General features: G+C 44.4%; 1 protein-coding gene across 3 annotated transcripts in view; it reads left to right on the plus strand.

The window, feature by feature from the left end:
* Positions 1-22,333, plus strand: part of dpy19l1l (dpy-19-like 1, like (H. sapiens)) — an 80,122-nt gene that overhangs the window by 52,105 nt on the left and 5,684 nt on the right. For 2 of the 3 annotated variants that reach the window (XM_078216930.1, XM_078216932.1), the window contains exons 16-19: positions 10,085-10,183; positions 15,503-15,558; positions 18,615-18,639; positions 19,868-19,987. In XM_078216930.1, coding sequence (XP_078073056.1) covers positions 10,085-10,183; positions 15,503-15,558; positions 18,615-18,639; positions 19,868-19,987 — 300 coding nt within the window. The remainder of the gene's footprint in view (positions 1-10,084; positions 10,184-15,502; positions 15,559-18,614; positions 18,640-19,867; positions 19,988-22,333) is intronic. The other variant, XM_078216931.1, reaches the window with a different exon arrangement.

Below are 22,333 nucleotides of genomic sequence, written 5' to 3' on the forward strand. Positions count from 1 at the left end.
GTCATGTTGAATAAAAAATACCATGGTTCATATGTTAATACATCTTTGTTAGCATTCCCTATAACACCAGCAATGAATATATTTCATTTGTGAAGCACTTCCTTATCTGTTGTGTTCTGAAGGGCTGAATATTCATATGCAGCTTTATAGTTTACTGCTGAGCTGTCGGTGTCTTGTCCAATCAGTCATTATTCACATGTTCTCCCAGACAGCATTATCAGTGTGTGATTCCTGCATTGGAGCCGAACTGGGACCTGACCTCTGCCAGCTTCCAGATACACGTTCATAGTCAAAATGGGAATTTGATTATTCTCTTTCTTTACTAGGATATTGTGGTCAACTGGAGCAGCTAACTGCTGCCCTAGCTCTGACCGGCCCATGTCCTCACAGGAAGGGCAGATTGTGGGTTGGGTCACAGAGAGCAGACTGACCTGTTCAAAGGGGAACGGATAGTGTATAATACAGAGGGGCCCAGCAATCGAAGAAAAAAATAGAAATCAGGCCACAAAACAATAGATAGATCTACCACTGGATAAAGTCATCAGTCTAATTAGAATTTGTCTCTTGTGATGGATTTTTACTGGTGAGTCTGTTAGAAACAACTGATTTGATTTGATTTTATTTTATTATTGTCACATCTATTAACATACAGTGAAAAGTATTGTTTCTTGCGTGCTATACAGACAAAGCATACCATTCATAGAGAAGGAAAGAGTGCAGAATGTAGTGTTACAATCATAGCTAGGGTGTAGAGAAAGATCAACTTAATGCGAGGTAGGTCCATTCAAAAGTCTGACAGCAGCAGGGAAGAAGCTGCTCTCGAGTCGGTTGGTATGTGACCTCAGACTTTTGTATCTTTTTCCCGACAGAAGAAAGTGGAAGAGAGAATGTCCGGGGTACGTGGGGTCCTTTGTTATGTTGGCTGCTTTTCCGAGGCAGTGGGAAGTATAGAGAGATCAATGGATGGGAGGCTGGTTTGAGTGATGGACTGGGCTTCACTCACGACCCTTTGTAGTTTCTTGCAGTCTTGGACAGAGCAAGAGCCATACCAAGCTGTGATACAACCAGGAAGAATGCTTGCTATGGTACATCTGCAGATGTTGGTGAGAGTTGTAGCTGACATGGCAAATTTCCTTAGTCTTCTGAGAAAGTAGAGGTGTGGGGGTGGGGGTGGGTTCTTAACTATTACGTCCACATGGAGGGACCAGGACAGGTTGTTGATGATCTGAACACCTAAAAGCATGAAGCTTTTGACCCTTTCTACATCCCCATTGATGTAGGGTCCTCCATTGCACCTCCTGAAGTCGATGACGATCTCCTTTGTTTTGTTGACATTGAGGGAGAGATTATTGTCATTGCACCAGTTCACCAGATTCTCTATCTCTTTCCTATATTTTGTCTCGTCATTGTTTGAGATCTGACCCACAACGGTGGTGTCGTCAGCAAACTTGAAAATCGAGCTGGAGGGGAATTTGGCCACACAGTCAAAGGTGTATAGGTTATACAGTAAGGGGCCCGAGGACACAGCCTTGTGGTGCACCGGTGTTGAGGATGATCATGGAGGAGGTGTTGTTGCCTATTCTTACTGATTGTGGCCTATGGGTTAGGAAGTCTAGGATCCAGTTGCAGAGGAGGAGCCGAGCCCCAGGCCACGGAGTTTGGAGATGAGTCACGTAGGAATAATGGTGTTGAAGGCTGAGCTATAGTCTATGAACAGGTGTCTGACATGGGTATCTATGTTATCTAGGTGTTCCAGGGTTGAGTGCAGGGCCAGGGAGATGGCATCTGCTGGGGGTCTGTTGCGGCGATAGGCGAACTATTATGGATCCAGGCAGTCTGGTTCCAGACTGGAATTTATTTGACTAACCTTTTGAAGCACTTCATAATGATGGATGTCAGCCACCAGATGGTAGTCATTAAGGCAAGCTGTCTGGCTTTTCTTTGATACTGGGATGATGGTCATCTTCTTGGAGTCCATCATTAAGGATGAAATTGCGGAGTACTTGGAAATGCATGGTAAAATAGGTCTGAGTCAGCATGACTTCGTCAAAGGGAGGTCTTGTCTGACAAATCTGTTAGAATTCTTTGTCTAACTTCTTCATTACCTCCTCAAAGGAAAGTCAGTGGACGGGATTTATTTGGATTTCCAGAAAGCCTTTGACCAGGTACCTTGCAGGAGGCTGCTAAATAAGCTCAGAGCCAATGGTGTTAGAGGCAATGTACTGACATGGATAGAGGATTGGCTGACAGACAGAAGGCAGAGAGTGGGGATAAGGGGGTCCTTTTCAGGATGGCAACTGGTGACTAGTGGTGTTCCACAGGGGTCAATGCTGGGACCACAACTTTTACTATATACATTAATGATCTGGAAGATGGAACTGAGGGCATTGTTAAATTTGCGGATGATACAAAGATATGTAGAGGGGCAGGTAGTGTTGAGGAAGCAGGGGGGGCTACAGAAGGACTTGGACAGGTTAGGAGAGTGGACAAAGAAGTGACAGATGGAATACAACATGGGAAAGTGTGAGGTTATGCACTTTGGTAGGAAGATTAGAGGCGTAGACTATTTTCTAAATGGGGAAAGGCTTCGAAAATCTGAAGCACAAAGAGACTTGGGATTCCTGGTTCAGGACTCTCAAGATTAACATGCAGGTTCAGTTGGCAGTTAGGAAGGCAAATTCAATGTTAGCATTCATTTCTAGAGGGCTAGAATACAAGAGCAGGGATGTACTGCTGAAGATGTATAAGGCTCTGGTCAAACCCCATTTGGAATATTGTGAGCAGTTTTGGGCCCCATATCTAAGGAAAGATGGCCTTGGAGGGGGTCCAGAGGAGGTTCACAAGAATGATCCCAGAAACGAAGGGTTTGTCATATGAGGAGCGGTTGAGGAGTCTGGGCCTGTACTCGCAGGATTTAGAAGGACGTTGATCAATAAGGGGATTGAGGGTTACGGGGAGAAGGCAGAAGAATGGGGATGATTGAATGGCGGAGCAGAACTTGATGGGCCGAATGGCCTAATTCTGCTCCTATATGTTATGGTCTAATTCAGCAACATTAAGAATTACGGATGGGATCAACATTGCCCAGAGCATTAGGAGAACACCCAATTCTTGAAGAGGGAGTTGAAGACTCTGTTTAAAACCTTGTCTGAAAAGCAGCACTTTCAACACCATTATACTGAAGTGCCGAGATCAAGTGCTGAAGTCCTGCTCAAAGCTGGAACTTTCAGTGCTCTCATTCCGAGATGAGGATGTCACCCACTGAGAGCCAAAATGATATTCGCAGTTGTAACAAAGTTCGACAAAATCTGCAAAGAAATTAAAGTACAGCTTCAAGTAGTCAAACATTTGAAGACCTTTAATGCTTTCTCCTGAATCTCTGGGCTACATTGATCCCATCGGTAATTATTACTGTTGCAATGTGGTTCCAAACAGACCACATGACTCTATTGACAAAAGACAAAGAGAAGAACAGTTGAAATTGCCTGTTTGGTCTGACCAGCCTGTTCTCAACTCAGTATTCAACACAACTCAGTATTCAACACAAACTCAGTTACACAGTGCCTGCAAAATACACAAATTGACCACAGAATGAGTCAACAACAAGTCAAATCAGCCAAAGAACATGGTTGTAAAACTGTGTAATAAATGGAAGAGGGAGTGATTAATGATGGATGATACTGAATGTTTAGTTTTATTAAAATAAGAGAAATCGAAAGGTGACTTTATTTACTTGATTCATTCTCCATAGATAGGGTGAACGGTGGGAAGCTTTTTCCCAGGTCGGTGGTGACGTTCACGAGGGGTCATAGGTTCAAGGTGAGGGGGGGGAGGTTTAACACGGATATCAGAAGGATGTATTTTACGCAGACGGTGGTGGGGGCCTGGAATGCGCTGCCGGGCAAGGTGGTGGAGGCGGACACACTGGGAACGTTTAAGACTTATCTCGATAGCCACATGAACGGAGTGGGAATGGAGGGATACAAAAGAATGGTCTAGTTTGGACCAGGGAGCGGCACGGGCTTGGAGGGCCGAAGGGCCTGTTCCTGTGCTGTATTGTTCTTTGTTCTTTGAATAAGCTGCTATTTGAATGGGAGGATGTTGTGGACATTTGATGTGAAGTTGGTCCTTTTGTTTGCACACTTCATGTTTCAGCAGCTAGAGGGTTGCCTGACCTTGGGGCATTTGTCATGAAGATGGACAAATCATTGCTGCTGCAACAATCTTTCTTTGACTTATTCTTCACACTGCCTTATGTAATCCACATTAGAAAGTTGGATTCCTTATAGAATGGAAATTTAAGGTAGATTTATTGACCGTGGTTTGTGTTGGAACAGCTCTTGGTAAGTTGTGTTGTACAAAATGTGCATTTTTCCCCAGATTCGCAGGGCTTTTTCATGCTTGGATAAGCTTGATGCACCAGTGCAGTTCATCGATACATTCCACAGTTTGTGCAGATAATACTTCTAATCACCTGATGTTTGAGTTCTCCAGGGACAGTGAAATAAATGCAACCACAAACTTTAGTTATAGATGTTAGTATTGAGTATTCAGAATGGGTAACTCTACGGGCAACTCCTACAGTACTTGAATATATAAGCACAAGTAGCACTGTGCTCATTAGTTTTTAATGCTCTAACAATAGATTATCATGACTAACAATAGATGCCAGGGGAGGTGATGGCCTAATGGTATTATCACTAGACTATTAATCCAGCAAGTCAGCTAACTCTTTTACCGGTATGGTGATGACCATTTTGGTGCCGCTTCATGCTCTCGTCCAGACCCCTCAAAATTCATCAACTTCGCTTCCAGTTTCCACCCCTCCATCACCTTCACCCTGGTCCATCTCGGACACTTCCCTTCTCTTCCTTGACCTTTCTGTCTCCATTTCTGGCAATAGACTATCTACCAATATCCATTACAAGCCCACTGACTCCCACAGCTATCTGGACTACAGCTCTTCACACCCCACATCCTGTAAGACTCTGTCAGAGACTGTTCCCTCCAGGATAACCTAGTCCATGCCTCCACTATACTCAACACCTCTCCCGTCACTCATGGCACCTTCCCATGCAATCACAGAAGGTGTGACCCCTGTCCCTTTACCTCTTCCATGCTCACCATCCAAGGCCCGAAACACTCATTCCAGGTTAAGCAGTGTTTCACTTTCATCTTTCAATTTGGTCTATTGCATTCGCTGCTCCCAATGTGGCCTCCTCTATATCGGAGAGACCAAGCGTAGACTGGGTGATCGCTTTGCTGAGCACCTTCGGTCTGTGTGCAATCAGGACCCTGGCCTTTCGGTTGCTTGCCATTTTAACACACGATCCTGCTCCCATGCCCACATGTCTTTGGAGGCTTTGGAGAGAGTACAGAGGAGGTTTACCAGGATGTTGCCTGGTATGGAGGGGCTTGGTTATGAGGAGAGATTGGGGAAACTGGGGTTGTTCTCCTTGGAAAGACGGAGGATGAGGGGAGACTTAATAGAGGTGTATAAAATTATGAAAGGCATAGATAGGGTGAACGGTGGGAAGCTTTCCCCCGGGTCGGTGGTGACGTTCACGAGGGGTCATAGGTTCAAGGTGAAGGGGGGGAGGTTTAACACAGATATCAGAAGGACATATTTTACACAGAGGGTCGTGTTGCCGGGCAAGGTGGTGGAGGCGGACACACTGGGAACGTTTAAGACTTATCTAGACAGCTATATGAACGGAGTGGGAATGGAGGGATACAAAAGAGTGGTCTAGTTTGGACCAGGGAGCGGGGCGGGCTAATTGTTCTTTGTTTCTCGTTTCAAGGCTTCATTCTATGATCATCTTGCTGGTGCCAGTACAGAGCGAGACTGCGGATAGTTGGGAACCTGTCTCGGGGGCAGGGAATTCATATGGTGTTCGTGGAAGTGGAAATGAATAGGGTTGGGAAGCATTTTCCGATCAGGGCCAGTGTGATCTCCTGGACTCGTTTCGATCGCCTCAGGGGGTCGGAGAGGAATTTCCCAGATTTTTTTTCCCCATATTGGCCCTGGGGTTTTCACTCTGGGTTTTCGCCTCTCCCTGGAGATCACATGGTCTGGAATGGAGGGGTGGGGGTGAGTTAATAGGTTGTGATGAACAAAGCATCGTAGCTGTGAGGGACAGCTCGGTGGATAGGATATTAGGATGTAGATAGGCTGGAAAATTGGGCGGGGATCCTGGATTCAGGATTCAATCCTGGACCGGGGAGCGGCGCGGGCTTGGAGGGCCGAAGGGCCTGTTCCTGTGCTGTATTGTTCTTTGTTCTTGTTATGCCTGTCCTTGGCCTGCTGCAATGTTCCAGTGAAGCTCAACACAAACTGGAGGAACAGCATCTCATTTTCCAGCGAGGCACTTTACAGCCTTCCGGTCTCAACATCGAATTCAACAACTTCAGATGATTTGCTCTAATACACCATGACCCCTTTGTTTTCATTCTATTTTACTAAATTTTTTACTGTTCTCTACCTTTTATTTCTTGTCTTCATTTTTCTTTCCCCCCCCCACTCTTTCTCCCTGCTTTACCCCCCTTCCCTAACCTTTTCTCCCCTTTTGCTTCCCCTTTTCTAAATTTTACCTCTGTCCCATCCATTCTCTCCACCCCCCCCCCCCCCCCCCCCCCCCCCCCCCCACCCGCCAACATCTTCATCTGTCACAGTTTACCCTCTGATTTCAGCTTCTCTGCCGTTTGGCCGTTCACACCCTTTACTCTCTCCGCGGGCTGCCATTAGCAGCCTTTCCCCTGGTTTCTGTGGCTATGACTCACCTTTCATTCCCTCCCCCTGCAGTATAAATATCTCCTACTTTCTCTGCCTTTTAACTTTGACAAAGGGTCATCTGGACTCGAAACGTCAGCTCTTTTCTCTCCTTACAGATGCTGCCAGACCTGCTGAGATTTTCCAGCATTTTCTCTTTTGGTTTCAGATTCCAGCATCCGCAGTAATTTGCTTTTAACTCGGCTCATGTTCTGGGGACTCGGGTTCAAATCCCGCCATGGTAGATGGTGGAATTTGAATGCAATAAAAAAAATATCTGAGGTTAAGATTCTATGATGACCATGAAACCATTGTCGATTGTCAGAAAAACTCATCTGGTTCACTAATGTCCTTTAGGGAAGGAAATCTGCCGTCCTTACCTGGTCTGGCCTACATGTGACTCCAGGGCCACAGCAATGTGGTTGACTCTCAACTGCCCTCGAGCAACTAGAGATGGGCAATAAATGCTGGCCCAGCCAGCGACACCCATGTTCCATCAATCAATAGAAAATATCCATTGGCAGAATATGTTGGCCTCTGCTAGTATTTTGACCAATATTTATCCCTCAACCTTCATGACTGAAAGATTTCTGGCCATTTCACATTGCTATTTGTAGGATCTTGCTGTTTACACATTGGTTGCCACATTTCTTACATTACAACAATGGCTGCACTTAAGTGTTTGATTGGCTGTAAAGTGCTTTGTGGTGTGAAGATTGTGAAAGCTTCCAGTGTGAGCAAAGCTTTGAGAGAGAAACTTTGCCACAAAATTACAACATTTATTTTTGTGGCCAAGTATGAAACTGCCATTGAAATGTTTTAAAAAGCATCGATAAGATAAAAACTATCCTATATATCGCTCTTAAAACACAATCAATCCAGATCCACACATGGCAGATACACTATGTTTTAGGTTGGATAGATTGCCATGTTAAATGTCGGAAGGAGGTTGAGGAGGTGGGGAGGCTGCAGAAAGATTTAGACAGTTTAGGAGAGTGGTCCAAGAAGTGGCTGATGAAATTCAACGTGGGCAAGTGCGAGGTCGTACACTTTGGAAAAAAGAATAGAGGCATGGACTATTTTCTAAACGGTGACAAAATTCATAATGCTAAAGTGCAAAGGGACTTGGGAGTCCTAGTCCAGGATTCTCTAAAGGTAAACTTGCAGGTTGAGTCCGTAATTAAGAAAGCAAATGTAATGTTGTCATTTATCTCAAGAGGCTTGGAATACAAAAGCAGGGATGTACTTCTGAGGCTTTATAAAGCACTGGTTAGGCCCCATTTGGAGTACTGTGAGCAATTTTGGGCCCCACACCTCAGGAAGGACATACTGGCACTGGAGCGGGTCCAGCGGAGATTCACACGGATGATCCCAGGAATGGTAGGCCTGACATACGATGAACGTCTGAGGATCGTGGGATTATATTCATTGGAGTTTAGGAGGTTGAGGGGAGATCTGATAGAAACTTACAAGATAATGAACGGCTTAGATAGGATGGACGTAGGGAAGTTGTTTCCATTAACAGGGGAGACTAGGACGCGGGGGCACAGCCTTAGAATAAAAGGGAGTCACTTTAGAACAGAGATGAGGAGAAATTTCTTCAGCCAGAGAGTGGTGGGTCTGTGGAATTCATTGCCACAGAGGGCTGTGGAGGCCGAGACGTTGAGCGTCTTCAAGACAGAAATTGATAAATTCTTGATTTCTCGAGGAATTAAGGGCTATGGGGAGAGAGCGGGTAAATGGAGTTGAAATCAACCATGATTGAATGGTGGAGTGGACTCGATGGGCCGAATGGCCTTACTTCCGCTCCTATGTCTTATGGTCTTAGGTGTGTTATCGCATCATGAGAGAGTATCTCCAAATTCTGGCTTCTTTTACCTATGACACCACCGCTGCTGCAGATGGTGGAGCCATGAATCCAAACTCTTTCAATAACCGAGAATCATTGGATCACTCTGTGCGTTCCCTCACAAAACTAAAGGTAGGTCAACTTCTACATGCAAAGAACCCTTCCTTGTGCTTTTTTTTCTCTCTCCTGATGCAATTTGGGAGATTTTTAGATTTTGTGCTGTTAACATTGTCTCGTCCAGCTAAACTCTCAGATGTTATTGATATTAAATTGGGCTTGAAGAAAGGTGACCCCAGGATAACAAGTGAGTTTCCAAGATGGTTTTCCATGTTGGATGGCAGTGTCCATTTCTATATGGATAATGAGCCACAGGCAAAGAATAAGAAAGACTGTCTATACCTACCATTATTTTTTTGAATAAAAACACCCTCCACGTAGTAGATTCCCATTAATGTATCCCTGTTGCCCCATCAGTTGTGAATATAGGTTAACAAAAGGGGTGGCACAGTGGTTAGCACTGCTGCCTCACAGTGCCAGGGACCTGGGTTTGATTCCCGCTTGGGTCACTGTCTGGGCAGGGTTTGCACAGTCTCCCCGTGTCTGTGTGGGTTTCCTCCGAGTGCTCTGGTTTCCTCCCACAGTCCAAAGATGTGCAGGTTAGGTGGATTGGCCGTGCTAATTTGCCCCTTAGCTAGGGTAAATGCATGGGATTATGGGGATAGGGCCTGAGTGGGATTGTGGTCGGTACAGACTTGATGGGCTGAATGGCCTCCTTTTACACTAAGATTCTATGATTAGAATGTTTCCCTTTTGCATATATTACAATGGCTTAAATACATTTCTGCTTTCTTTGATAAATCTGGCATGAAACGCTTTGCTGGAATAAATAAGGAAGAACTGTTTCCAGACAAGAGGATCAGTAACAGGAGGATACAGATTTAAAAACTAGAGAAGCAATTGAACATTCTTAATGCAGCGAGTTGTGACCTTGTGAAAGGCTGGTGGAAGTAGATTCAAAGGGGAAGTGGATATGTGTTTGATAGGGAAAAGTTTGCAAGGTCCTGGTTCCATTGGAGTGGGATTAATCCGATAACTCTTTCAAAGATCCAGTGTGGGTACAATGGGTCGAATGGCCTCACTCTGTGCTGTTCTAATTCCATGATAAACCAACTGGCATAAATCCAACAAAACAATTATTTATATTGCATTTGAAAGAGGGAGTCTCATAGCTGATAGTATCATTAATTTACCCGAAAGGAATTGCATTGTGCTTCTGTCTGTTTGCAATCTGGGAGCACTGGTTTAATTCAGAGAATGAGGAAGCTGTAATACAGCAGGCAGTATTACTCTTCTAGTCATTTCATTTTGTTAAGTTATGAAATTAATTTTAAGTTGAATTATTAGTACTTTCAGTTGGAGCTCAAAGTAGTTGTGTCTGCATAAAGGATGTAAATATTGTCTTTTAGGTGGATAGGATGGGAGCTCATTACTCACCCTCCACCGTACAAGACGTTTATTGTACTCACCTAAGATTGCCTGACCGATTCTTCAAAACTCGAATAGAGGTACACTGACCAGGTTCTATTTCCTGACAGTTGGGTTGGGACAAGGGTATCAGTTTCTGATATAAACAGGGGTAAGAACATTTCATTTTGTGTAATTATTTCTTGGGTTTTTCTGTAGACTAATGGGTGGGATAGTGATCTGTTTGAGTAATGTTGTTTTGCAGGTTCTGATGTAGTAGGAGCTGCTTCTTTAGAAAGCGTTAAAATTGCATTTCGCAATTTTCTCATTTGATGATTCTGGTTTTTTTGATATGCACGAGTTTACTGATGAAATGCTCCATAGATAAGCAAAGTAGTTTGTCTCAGAATGCACCAAAAGCACACACTCAATTGACTCACTTTCCAGAAAAGTTGGACGTAAAGATGCAACAGACTTCCATCAAAACAGAAGTAGGTCATTTGGCCCCTGAATCCTGCCCTGCCATTCACTTAAATCAAAGGCAAAACATTTCAGATGCTGGAAATCTGAAATTCAAATAGAAAATACTGGAAATATTCAGCAGGTCAGTCCCATCTGTTAGATTGTCAGATTTTAGTATCAATGATAATTGACCAGTTTCTCTCTCAGATTCTGCCTGATCTCAATATCTCCAGTATTTTCTATTTTATTTCATTTAGATTTTGTTAATAGGTACTTCTTTCCTTCAAGTCCTTCCATGCTCACCAGCAGCTGAATCACTCGTACACAGGCTGTCTCTGCCTCCTGTTTCTTCGGGGGAGCTAAGAAACAGAAATCCATTCAGGAATAACTATCAAAAACTCTTTCTGATGTCTCATGGGCAATTAAGCAAATCCCAGAAGGACCCAAACCAATTAATCATGATCCAAAATGATTTAATTTACCTTCTGCATTTTGTGGTGACTTATTATTCCAAAGTCCATCTACTGCCTTCCTGAACGATTAAAGAACAATTCTTATCCTACCTACTTCTAGTATTCTGTACAATAGCTCTGGTCATTCTATGGGAAAATATTTTAATGGACAGATTGAGAGCAGACTGATGGGGCAGCAATTGGTTGGATTGGATTTGTCCTGGTGTTAGTGCTCGGGTATACCTGGGCAATCTTCCACATTGTCGGGTAGATGCCAGTGTTTATAGCCGGACTGGAACAGCTTGGCTAGTTGTGGAGCACAGATCCAAAACACACGATTGGCTGAAGTAAATGGATGCAGCATTCACAGTTTGTGAATAGAACAAACATATTTATATAAGACCATAAGACATAAGAGCGGAAGTAATCAGGTAATTAAAAACAAATGCCAATAAAAATTAGGAAGAGTTACGAAGAAGGTTTGTTTTTAAATATTCCAATAAAGATTAAATGTATAATCTCTGTAAAAACAGCCAGCTGGAGAAACACAGAGCCTAGATTCTCATCTTGTTTTTTGTTTGGCAAAGTTTGGAACACTTTTTCATAGTATGCTCATCTCATAGGCTCCATGACACAGGTGTCAGTCATTCCCCCTCCCAATTTACTGCTATGGCAGCTCCTGGTTTGTACCCATTGCAGGAAATCTGTCCCAACTGGTAGCTCTGATAATCCTGCAATTAGAGACTTAGTGTTACAGGTTCCTATTCTTCCTTCCTGAATGTAGTGTCTGGGAAATGAACATTCTCCGGGTGCAAAGCATTGAAGGGGAAGCCTCCTCGGAGGTTAGGCAGCATATAGGAATATTTAAACAGTAAACATAGTTAGTTAGCTCAGTTGGCTGGACAGCTGGTTCGTTGATGCAGAGCAAGGCCAACAGCATGGGTTCAGTTCCCGTACGGCTGAGGTTATTTGTGAAGGCTCCACCTTCTCAATCTTGCCCTTGCCTGATGTGTAGTGATCCTCGCGTTAAATCACCAGTCACAGCTTATGGTCATCTGGGACTTTGACGACTTTGCACTTAAACATAGAGAAAAGGAGCAGGAGGAGGCCATTTGGCCCTTTGAGCCTGTTCCACCATTCATTCTGATCATGGCTGATCATCCAACTGATCTCACCTCTTTCCCACCCCCCCCCCCCCCCCCCGGCCCCTCCATCCTGTGATCCCTTTCTGCCCCAAGAGCTATATCTAACTGCTTCTTGAAAACATACACTATTTTGGCCTCAACTGCTTTCTGTGGTAGCAAATTCCACAGGTTCACCACTGGGTAAAGAAATTTCTCCTCACCGCAGTTTTAAAATCTTAGCCCTTAGTTTACCCTGTATCCTCAGACTGAGATCCCTGGTTCTGGATATTCCCACCATCGGGAACATCCTTCCTGCATCTACTCTGTCTAGTCCTGTTAGAATTTTATAAGTTTCTATAAGATCACCCCTCATTCTTCTAAACTCCAGAGAATATAATCCACAATCTCTCCTCATACAACAGTCCTGCCATCGCAGGTATCAATCTGGAAAACCACCTCTGCACTCTCTAGAACAAGAACATTTTTCCTCCATTAAGGAGACCAAAACTGTACACAATATTCCAGGTGTGGCCTCACCAAGGCCCTGTATAATTGGAACGATGTGGAGATGCTGGCGTTGGACTGGGGTAAGCACAGTAAGAAGTCTCTCAACACCAAGTTACAGTCCAACAGGTTTATTTGGAATTGCGAGCTTTCGGAGTGCTGCTCCTTCATCAGGTGAGTGGAGAGGCACGTTTCACAAACAGGGCATATATAGACACAGATTCAATTGCAAGATAATGGTTGGAATGTGAGTCTTAACAGGTAATCAAGTCTTTACAGGTACAGACAATGTGAGTGGAGAGAGGGTTAAGCACAGGTTAAAGAGGTGTGAATTGTCTCCAGCCAGGACAGTTAATGAGATTTTGCAAGCCCAGGCAAGTCGTGGGGGTTACAGATAGTGTGACATGAACCCAACATCCCAGTTGAGGCCGTCATCGCGTGTGCGGAACCTAGCTATCAGTTTCTGCTCAACGATTCTGCGTTGTCGTGTGTCGTGAAGGCCACCTTGGAGAACACTTACCCGAAGATCGGAGGCTGAATGCCTGTGACTGCTGAAGTGTTCCCTGACAGGAAGGAAACACTTCTGCCTGGTGAGTGTCGAGAGGTGACCGTTCATCCGTTGTTGTAAGGTCTGCATGGTCTCCCCAGTGTACCATGCCTTGGGACATCCTTTCCTGCAGCGTAAGGCATTCAGCCTCTTGATCTTCGGGTAAGCGTTCTCCAAGGCGGCCTTCAAGACACATGACAGCGCAGAATCGTGCTCCAGTTTTGGATTGGGAATTGAGCCTATAAACCTCTGTCACCTTGGCTCAGAGGAACATCATCTTTTAGAGCATTTTTCTTGATGGGGTGTGGGTGTTGCTAGCAAACATTTGTTGCCCATCCCTAACTGTCCTTGAACTGAGTGACTTGCTCAGTCATTCAGAAGGCAGTTAAGAGTCAACCACATTGCTGTGGCTCTGGAGTCACATGTAGGCCAGACCGGGTAAGGACGGCAGATTTCCTTCCCTAAAGGACGTTAGTGAACCAGATGGGTTTCTCCAACAATCGACAATGGTTTCATGGTCATCATTACTGAGACTAGCTTTCAATTCCAGGTTATTTTTACTGAATTTCAATTCCACCAGCTGCAATGGTGGGATTTGAATCTGTGTTTCAGGGCATTAGCCAGCACCTCGGGATTGCTAGTCTTGTGACATGGAACATTTACTCAGCTGTGGACAGATTTTATTGATCCTTTCAGATGGGATTGCAAATGTGTTTGAAAATGAAAAGTATCAAGAAATACCGGGGAAGCAGGGAAATGAGGTTCAGTCGATAGCTCCACTTGAAAATCTAACATCAATACAGTCATAATGATCGGAAAGCCCTCATTCAAAGCTATATGTAGTTCTGTGAATTATTAATTGCTTTTGATAGCTTATTTTTAATTTAATTGATATTTTGTATTAGTGACGCTGTGGCAGATTTACTATTGAAATGTCCTGGGATCAGAGTTTTTAACCTGGGAGCGGGACATTCATGCTACTCTCAGGATGTTGATGTAGTTTCTGTGGTACATTGGTGGACGTCTGGATGCTATAGGCTCCAGGCAACCAAGGGATGGCCACCTGCCACACTCGAGGCTTGCAGTGTGGGGGATGGCATGATAAGGCCGAAACTCCACCAAGGTTTCCCTTACCCCTACCACCCCGAGAGAAATAACTTGGTTTGTTGTTTGTACAACATGTGAAGTTTGGGTCGGTGGCAGAGGTTCTGGCCTGGCACACCCCAGCACCGAGACTGGGATGCTTCCTCCGTCCGCCCTGGGTAACTTTCACCCCCTGGATAAATGAACTTGTCTGCAGCTGTGTTAGTGCAGCCGCCTCCAATCTGAGCGGTCCCCTTCCAGTGAATGTTAAAGTTTGGCAAACATGGTGTTGTACCTGTTAATTCTCAGATACTTTCAACCAGTTTACTTACTCCAAGGTTTTACCCCGGTGCCCTTATTTGCAAGGTGGACAAAGGACAAACACAAGTAAAGGTTCAACAAGTTTATTAATAATAACACTATTAACCCTTAAATTACCCACATAAAACAAGAGGATACGCCCAGATTCAAGTATACTACCCGTAAAGATGGCTTGGTTAAACTGCAGGCCCGATTCTCTGAGTCCCTCTGGTCTGTCGTCACGAAGGTGAGTCTCGATGGCCGCTTCTTCCTTCCTTCTCTGGTCAGTCTTCCGAATGGCCACGGCCGTCTCCCCTGTCGAGTCTTCGCTGCTGTGTGCCTCTGAGTGTGTCCCTTTATCCCCAGCCTGCTTGCCTTTCTAGAAACTTCTCTGGCTTCTGGCCAATGAGGTCCCAGGAGGGGGTTCCAATACCCAGTGGGTTTCTTGATGTCTGCCTGACAGGACACCAGGGTCCGCCCCCCCAGGTGTCCATCTCCATGTTGTTGAACTTGTTATCAGGTAAGGTTTCTACAGGATCTCTTGGTGACAGAAAGTCTGGCCCGATCTGGGCTTCTAACAATAGACCGATGCATTTCAATGAGGTGCCATGATCTCCTGCTAAGTCTCAAGTAGAGTGTAACGACCTTTGATGGGTGGTTGATGGTTCAGGCCCAGACACATTTGTGTATTGTACAATTGGCCTGCCTGAGGTGTGACTGTGTTTGATTTCAATGTGCCCAATTCTTTAATTTAGGATATCCAATTTTATCAGCCTTAAAACTAGGCCCTGTTTATATCACCACACTGGATTTGCACCTTTTTATTGCTAAGCTCTTGTTACTGAACTATCTGTTTTCTTAATCATTCAATGTTTAGTTTTTTAACTGTGATTTAGAATCAAATCTTTTATGAAATTCTGAAAATATTAATCATTTATTTACTTACAGACTTTGAAGGAACTGCTTTGTTTGTTAAAAGGGGGAATTCCAGAAGGAATAGATGAGTAAGTATTCAAAATGTGTCCGTATGGGTCATGGGGTCTTATCCCAGAAATGAGGAATAAGTGAAAAGATACAAAGTTGAAATTGTAATCCTATAAACTGCAGATTGTCATTTAGATATATCGGGACCAGAAGTCCTTGGGCCCACTTTGAATGGAACAGGCGAGTATCCTGCTGTACCCTCAGGGACGTTAAACCTTGTCATTGTTTCAGTCAGTTGCCCCTCCATCAGAATTGCCTTGTGGAGTGGAACTGGGGCCATGGGGGCAACAGGTTGGGCAGATTGTAATTACTTAAAATCGAAACAGAAAATGCTGCAAATAATCAGTCAGGATCTGTGAAGAGAGTATTAGCGGGGCATAACTTCCGAGATTCACCACGTCGGATTTAGGGGGTCACCCAAATCTACATTGGGAAATCCCTCTCAGAGCGTCACAGGTAAGGGTTTGCTCTACAATTGTCCAGCAGCGCAAAGTTTCTCTGGAGAGTTCGCTGCACTGAGAACCATCCATATGTGTGATTTAAATCAGAAACTTTGGTATGGTTCCAGCAGAGTTACAGCAACAGAAGAGTTAAAACCTCTTCTAACTATTGTGAAGACCCAGAAATTAACACAACGGCAGATGGTGAAATTTAAATTCAATTTAAAAATATATATTTTCATGCCTGACTTGGAAGAGAATGTGCAGGTGATGGTGTTCCTGTTTATGCTAACAGTAAAGGTACTGTTGCATAAAGTCTTGGTGAGTTACTGCAGGGCACCTTGTAAATGGCACACGCGGCTGCCACTGTGCACCAGTGGTTTGAGGAGCAAGTGTTTAAACAGTTGGATTCGGTGTCAGTCAAATGGGCTGCCTCATTCTGGATGGTTTGAGCTTATGTTGTTGGAGCTGCACTCATCCAGACAAGTGGGGAGTATTCCATTAGACTCCTGACTTGTGTCTTGTAGATGGTGGACAGGCTTTGGGGAGTCGGGGGGCAAGTTACTCTCTGCAGGATTCCCAGCCTCTGGCTGGCTCTGTAGCCAGAACATATATATGGCTAGTGTAATTCAGTTTGTGATCAATGGTAACCCCCAGGATGTTGATGGGGGATTCAATGATAGTAATGTCACTGAACATCATTATCTGACGCTGTGGTGTGATTGTTACTTATCCCTATCAGCCCAAGTTTGAAAGTCCGCTAGGTCTTGGTTCAATATCTGGAAATAAAAGCAAAATACTGCGGATGCTGGAGGTTGGAAATAAAAACAGAAAATGCTGGAAATACTCAGCAGGTCTGTGGGGAGAGAAACAGTTAATGTTTCGCATTGAATAAGTCATGTGTTCTGATCTGTTGGTTATGGGATCGCTTAGCTGTGTGTTATGTGCTGCGTCCACTGTCCAACATGCAGGTAGTCCTGTGATGTAGCATTCCCAGGCTGACAGCTCGTTGATAGGATGCCTGCTGCAGCTTCTGGCTGTTGTGCTGCAGTCCTTATTGTTCCCCTGGTTTATGGTCTTGATCCTGAGTGAGGGGATATGTCAGGCTGAGATCTCAAAGATTGTGTCTGAATACAATTCTGCTGCTGATTGCCCACAGCACCTCTGGGTGGTACTCCGCTTTGAGCTGCTAGATCACTTATGGATCCATCATATTGGACACGGTGCTAGTTTCGCACAACACAGCAGAGATTATGCTTCGTGTACAGATGGGACTATGTCTTCACACAGACTAGGTTCAAGTCCAACAGCTTTATTTGGTAGCATGAGCTTTCAAAGCACTGCCTCTTCATCAGGTGAGTGGGAGTTGTGTTCACAAACAGGGCCTATACAGACACAAACTCAATTTACAAAATAATGGTTGGAATGCGAGTCTTTACAGGTAATCAAGTCTTAAAGGTACACACGATGTGAGTGGAGAGAGGACCAAGCACAGGTTAAAGAGATGTGTATTGTCTCCAGCCTGGACAGTTAGTGAGATTTTACAAGCCCAGGCAAGTCGTGGGGGTTACAGATAGTGTGACATGAACCCAAGATCCCGGTTGAGGCCGTCCTCAGGTGTGTGGAACTTGGCTATCAGTTTCTGCTCAGCGACTCTGCGTTGTCTTGAAGGCTGCCTTGGAGAACGTTTACCCAAAGATCAGATGCTGAATGCCCTTGACTGCTGAAGCATTCCCTGACAGGAAGAGAACACTCCTGCTTGGTGATTGTCGAGTGGTGTTCATTCATCCGTTGCCGTAGAGTCTGCATGGTCTCCCCAATGTACCATGCCTCAGGATATCCAGGCAGGAGCGTTTTCTTCCTGTCGGGGAACACTTCAGCAGTCAAGGGCATTCAGCCTCTGATCTTTGGGTAAGCGTTCTCCAAGGCGGCCTTCACGACACACAACGCAGAATCGTTGAGCAGAAACTGATAGCCAAGTTCCGCACACATGAGGATGGCCTCAACTGGGATCTTGGGTTCATGTCACACTATCTGTAACCCCCACGACTTGCCTGGGCTTGCAAAATCTCACTAACTGTCCTGGCTTGAGAAATTCACACCTCTTTAATCTGTGTTTAACCCTCTCTCCATTTGCATTGTCTGTACCTTCAAGACTTGATTACCTGTAAAGACTCGCATTCCAACCATTATTTTGTAAATTGAGTTTGTGTCTGTATATGCCCTGTTTGTGAACAGAACTCCCACTTACCTGATGAAGGAGCGGCGCTCCGAAAGCTCATGCTATCAAATAAACCTGTTGGACTTTAACCTGGTGTTGTGAGACTTCTTACTGTGCCCACCCCAGTCCAACACCGGCATCTCCACATCATGGCTTCACACAGTCTATAAGATGCTCACTTCTAGCGACGTTCTCGGGGGAACTGAATTGGCACCGATAGGTTGCTGAGAACCAGCCATAAAAATACTGTCGGCCAGACTGGGTTTTTATGCTAATCGAGTAGTTTCATGGTCACCATTCCTGAAACTGCCTGTTGAAGTCCACAATCTATTACTGGACAGTCATTGTCTGATTTAAGTTTTAAAAAATTGTGTGAATTAGTGTTTAAAATGTGTATTTCCTTTTTTCTTTTTAGAAAGAAATGTCCAACCCGTGGAGAGGTAAAATTTACACTTTGAATATTATGAGAAAACGTGACATTGAATACAATTGGAGAATTGATTCTCTGCTCATTTTCCTTCACTTACTTCAGTGACCAATGTTCATTTTAATCAGTCCCAATCCTATTGATCCATTACTGTCCCTAACTATGAATAGATGAATTCAATGCATGGTCATTTCTGCTGGGGCAGCCCTAGACGTCACTATCAGCAGCTGATCCAGACAGTCTCCTCCATTGTGAAGACTTGGTGGAAAATCAGTCGTGATTTTTTAGGACCCACCGTGAGTGGCCGGAATGCACAAACAAGGCAGATCCTCCCTCCCAGACATTGAAGGTTGGAATCAGAAACCGGATTTGTGTCTGGTTTTACTGACGCATGTTCTGATTTGTTGGGATGGATTGCAATTTCTCTTGCACTTCCTTTCTCTGCAACCAGCATTGCCACACATTGGGTGACACAGTGGTTCGTACTGCTGCATCACAGTGCAAGAGACCCAGGTTCAATTCCAGCCTCGGGTGACTGTGTGGAGTTTGCACGTTCTCCCATGTCTGCGTGGGTTTCCTCCAGGTGCTCCGGTTTCCTCCCACGCTCCAAAGATACGCGGGTTAGGTGGATTGGCCATGCTAAATGTGTTGGGTTCGGGGTTCAGGTGGGGGAGAGGGCTTGGGTAAAATACTGTCAGACGGTTCAGACTTGATGGGCCGAATGGCCGCCTTCACTGTACGGAATCTGCGATTTAGGGGTAAACCCAGTTGGCCACTTTTGCCCACAGAAGTCTGACCTCATGAATACCTCTCAGCAAAGCTCATCAATCCCAGAAAGGATTCAGCAGCGCTGATTATTGACCCCAGAAGACATCCGCTGTTATTAGAAGCCAACTTCTGTCTTCCTTTTGGGGAGAAATGAAATAAAATGGGTTGACCATTTAGACAAAGAGGGTCTTTGGTAGAGCAGCAGGGAACTGTTCAGATTTTCTCTGAGCAATCTGCCTTTCCTAACTAAATGTTAAAATGGTCCTTCCTGGGGTTTTGACAGAATCAACCTCCAGTCAGGAGTTTGAGGTCCTGCTACAGTTCACCTCGAGCACAAAGTGGTGACCCTGGAACTTCAGACCCCCTCTCCCCTTTCAGATCTATTGGCAGGCTTGTGGGTGTTTGAAATTGTTATAACCGTTGCTGATAGATTGAAGATACACAATGTGTGACTTGTGTTTCTGTCTCTCCAGCTGGTCTATCACACTCTGCAATTGGTGGCATTTGTTGTCCTTGCCATTCTCGTCATGAGGCTGAAACTTTTCCTCACTCCTCACATGTGCATCATGGCTTCTTTAATCTGCTCCAGACAGGTACGATAATGCTTCTTTATTTTCACTTCAACCCACACTCGCTCAGCTCCTAAATCCAGTTACATAATAGTGATTGCAAGTTGCTGTATTTTATTGTTACAGCTAAAACAAACTTTCACCTTCAGATGTTTTAAATCTGCAATTCCTTTTTGTGTCACTGGGAAGTTCTTTGCTAATATACGGTCCAATCAGAGTGCACTGCAGCAAACCAGTGGAATTTAAAAAGAGGTTTAGTCCATGACTCGCTGATTCTAATAAACTTTATTATTTAATCTGGTAGATTGTGTAATTTGGAAAAGTGAATTGGGAAAGAATGGGACATGAGATTAGAGGAAACAATGTCATTATGGAGTTCCAATGAGAACCAAATACTCTCAGCCATAGAGGTAAACAGCACAGCAAAGGCCCTTTGGTTCATCGCGTCTGTGCCAGTCAAAGATAAAGCACCCATCTATTCTAACCCCATTTCCCAGCACTTGGCCCGTATAGCCTTGTATGCCTTGGCATCGCAAGAGCACATCTAAATACTACTAAAATCTCCAATGTTGAGATTTATATAGTTCTGATTTTGATATTTGGATTAAAATTTTCAAGCTAGCAATATAAATTTAATACTTTATTCAGTGGTAAACTAAACTAACTCTTATGTTTATGATGTAGCCTTGAATATTGTCAGATAATGATTTTACACCCTAAATCAGTGCCACTTGTCCATTATTATACTGTGGAATGAGACAATGCTGTGGAAAATACGAACATTACATTTGAAATTAGTGCTGTCCTGGTAACTTTCTTGGCGATATGCACATCACAAGCTTAGCACCAACACAGTCTAAACCATTTTGCATTGTTGCAAAGCTTGGATGCCAAGCTTTGAAGCAAAATGGACTGATTTTACTTCTTGCACAGGTTCCATCAACTTACACTCAGGGTGACGTCTGTTCTGATGCTCAAGTTCAAGCTGCATTTATTCTTCACAATGTCGGTGCAAAGTCCTACTCTTTCACACCAATGCTACGGTCAGAATGTCTGTAGCTTTTGAGTATGTGGATAGATACAGGCTGGAGGAAAATGTCCTCTATTAAGTACTTAACAAAATATCAGCGGCTCCAATCATTTGCTGCTCACTTTGGTAAGAATAGAAAAGTTGAATGTTATTTAAATGGACAAAAGGTGCAGAGGGACCTGGGTGTCCTTGTGCATGAAACCCAAAAAATTACATGCAGGTACAGCAAGTAATTTGGAAGGCAAATTGAATATGTGCCTTTATTGCAATGAGGGATTGAGTATACAAGTAGGAAAGTCTTGGTACAGCTGTATAATTGGTGAGACTGCACCTGGAATATTGTGTACAGTTTTCATCTCCTTGCTTAATAAAGGATATTGCTTTGGAGGCAGATTCCTGGAATGAAGGGATTATCTTATCAAAATGAAGCAAGTTGGGCCAATACTCACTGGAGTTTAGAAGAATGAGAGGTGGTACTGTTGAAACAGATAAAGTTCTGTGGGGACTTGGCAGGTAGATGCTGAAAGGATGTTTCCCCTCCTGGGGGAACCTAGAACTAGGGGCACAGTTTAAAAATAAGGGTCTCCCATTTAAGATGGAAATTAGGCATTTCTTCTCTGAGAGTCCTTTGTCTTTGGAATTCTTTTCCCTAGAGAGCAGCGGAGGTTGAGAGTCACTGAATATATTCAAGGCCGAGTTAGACAGAGTTTTCTTCAATGAGAGAGTCCCTGGTTGTGGAGGACAAGGAGAAAAGTGGAGTTGGGGTCAGCATAAGAACATAAGAAATAGGAGCAGGAGTAGGCCATCTAGCCCCTCGAGCCTGCCCCGCCATTCAATAAGATCATGGCTGATCTGAAGTGGATCAGTTCCACTTACCCGCCTGATCCCTATAATCCCTAATTCCCTTACCGATCAAGAATCCATCTATCCGTGATTTAAACATATTCATCGAGGTAGCCTCCACCACTTCAGTGGGCAGAGAATTCCAGAGATTCACCACCCTCTGAGAGAAGAAGTTCCTCCTCAACTCTGTCCTAAACTGACCCCCCTTTATTTTGAGGCTGTGCCCTCTAGTTCTAGCTTCCTTTCTAAGTGGAAAGAATCTCTCCACCTCTACCCTATCCAGCCCCTTCATTATCTTATAGGTCTCTATTAGATCCCCCCTCAGCCTTCTAAATTCCAACGAGTACAAACCCAATCTGCTCAGTCTCTCCTCATAATCAACACCCCTCATCTCTGGTATCAACCTGGTGAACCTTCTCTGTACTCCCTCCAAGGCCAATATATCCTTCCGCAAATAAGGGGACCAATACTGCGCACAGTATTCCAGCTGCGGCCTC

Source organism: Mustelus asterias, chromosome 7 (genome assembly GCF_964213995.1).
Source record: "Mustelus asterias chromosome 7, sMusAst1.hap1.1, whole genome shotgun sequence".
Taxonomy (NCBI): Eukaryota; Metazoa; Chordata; class Chondrichthyes; order Carcharhiniformes; family Triakidae; genus Mustelus; species Mustelus asterias.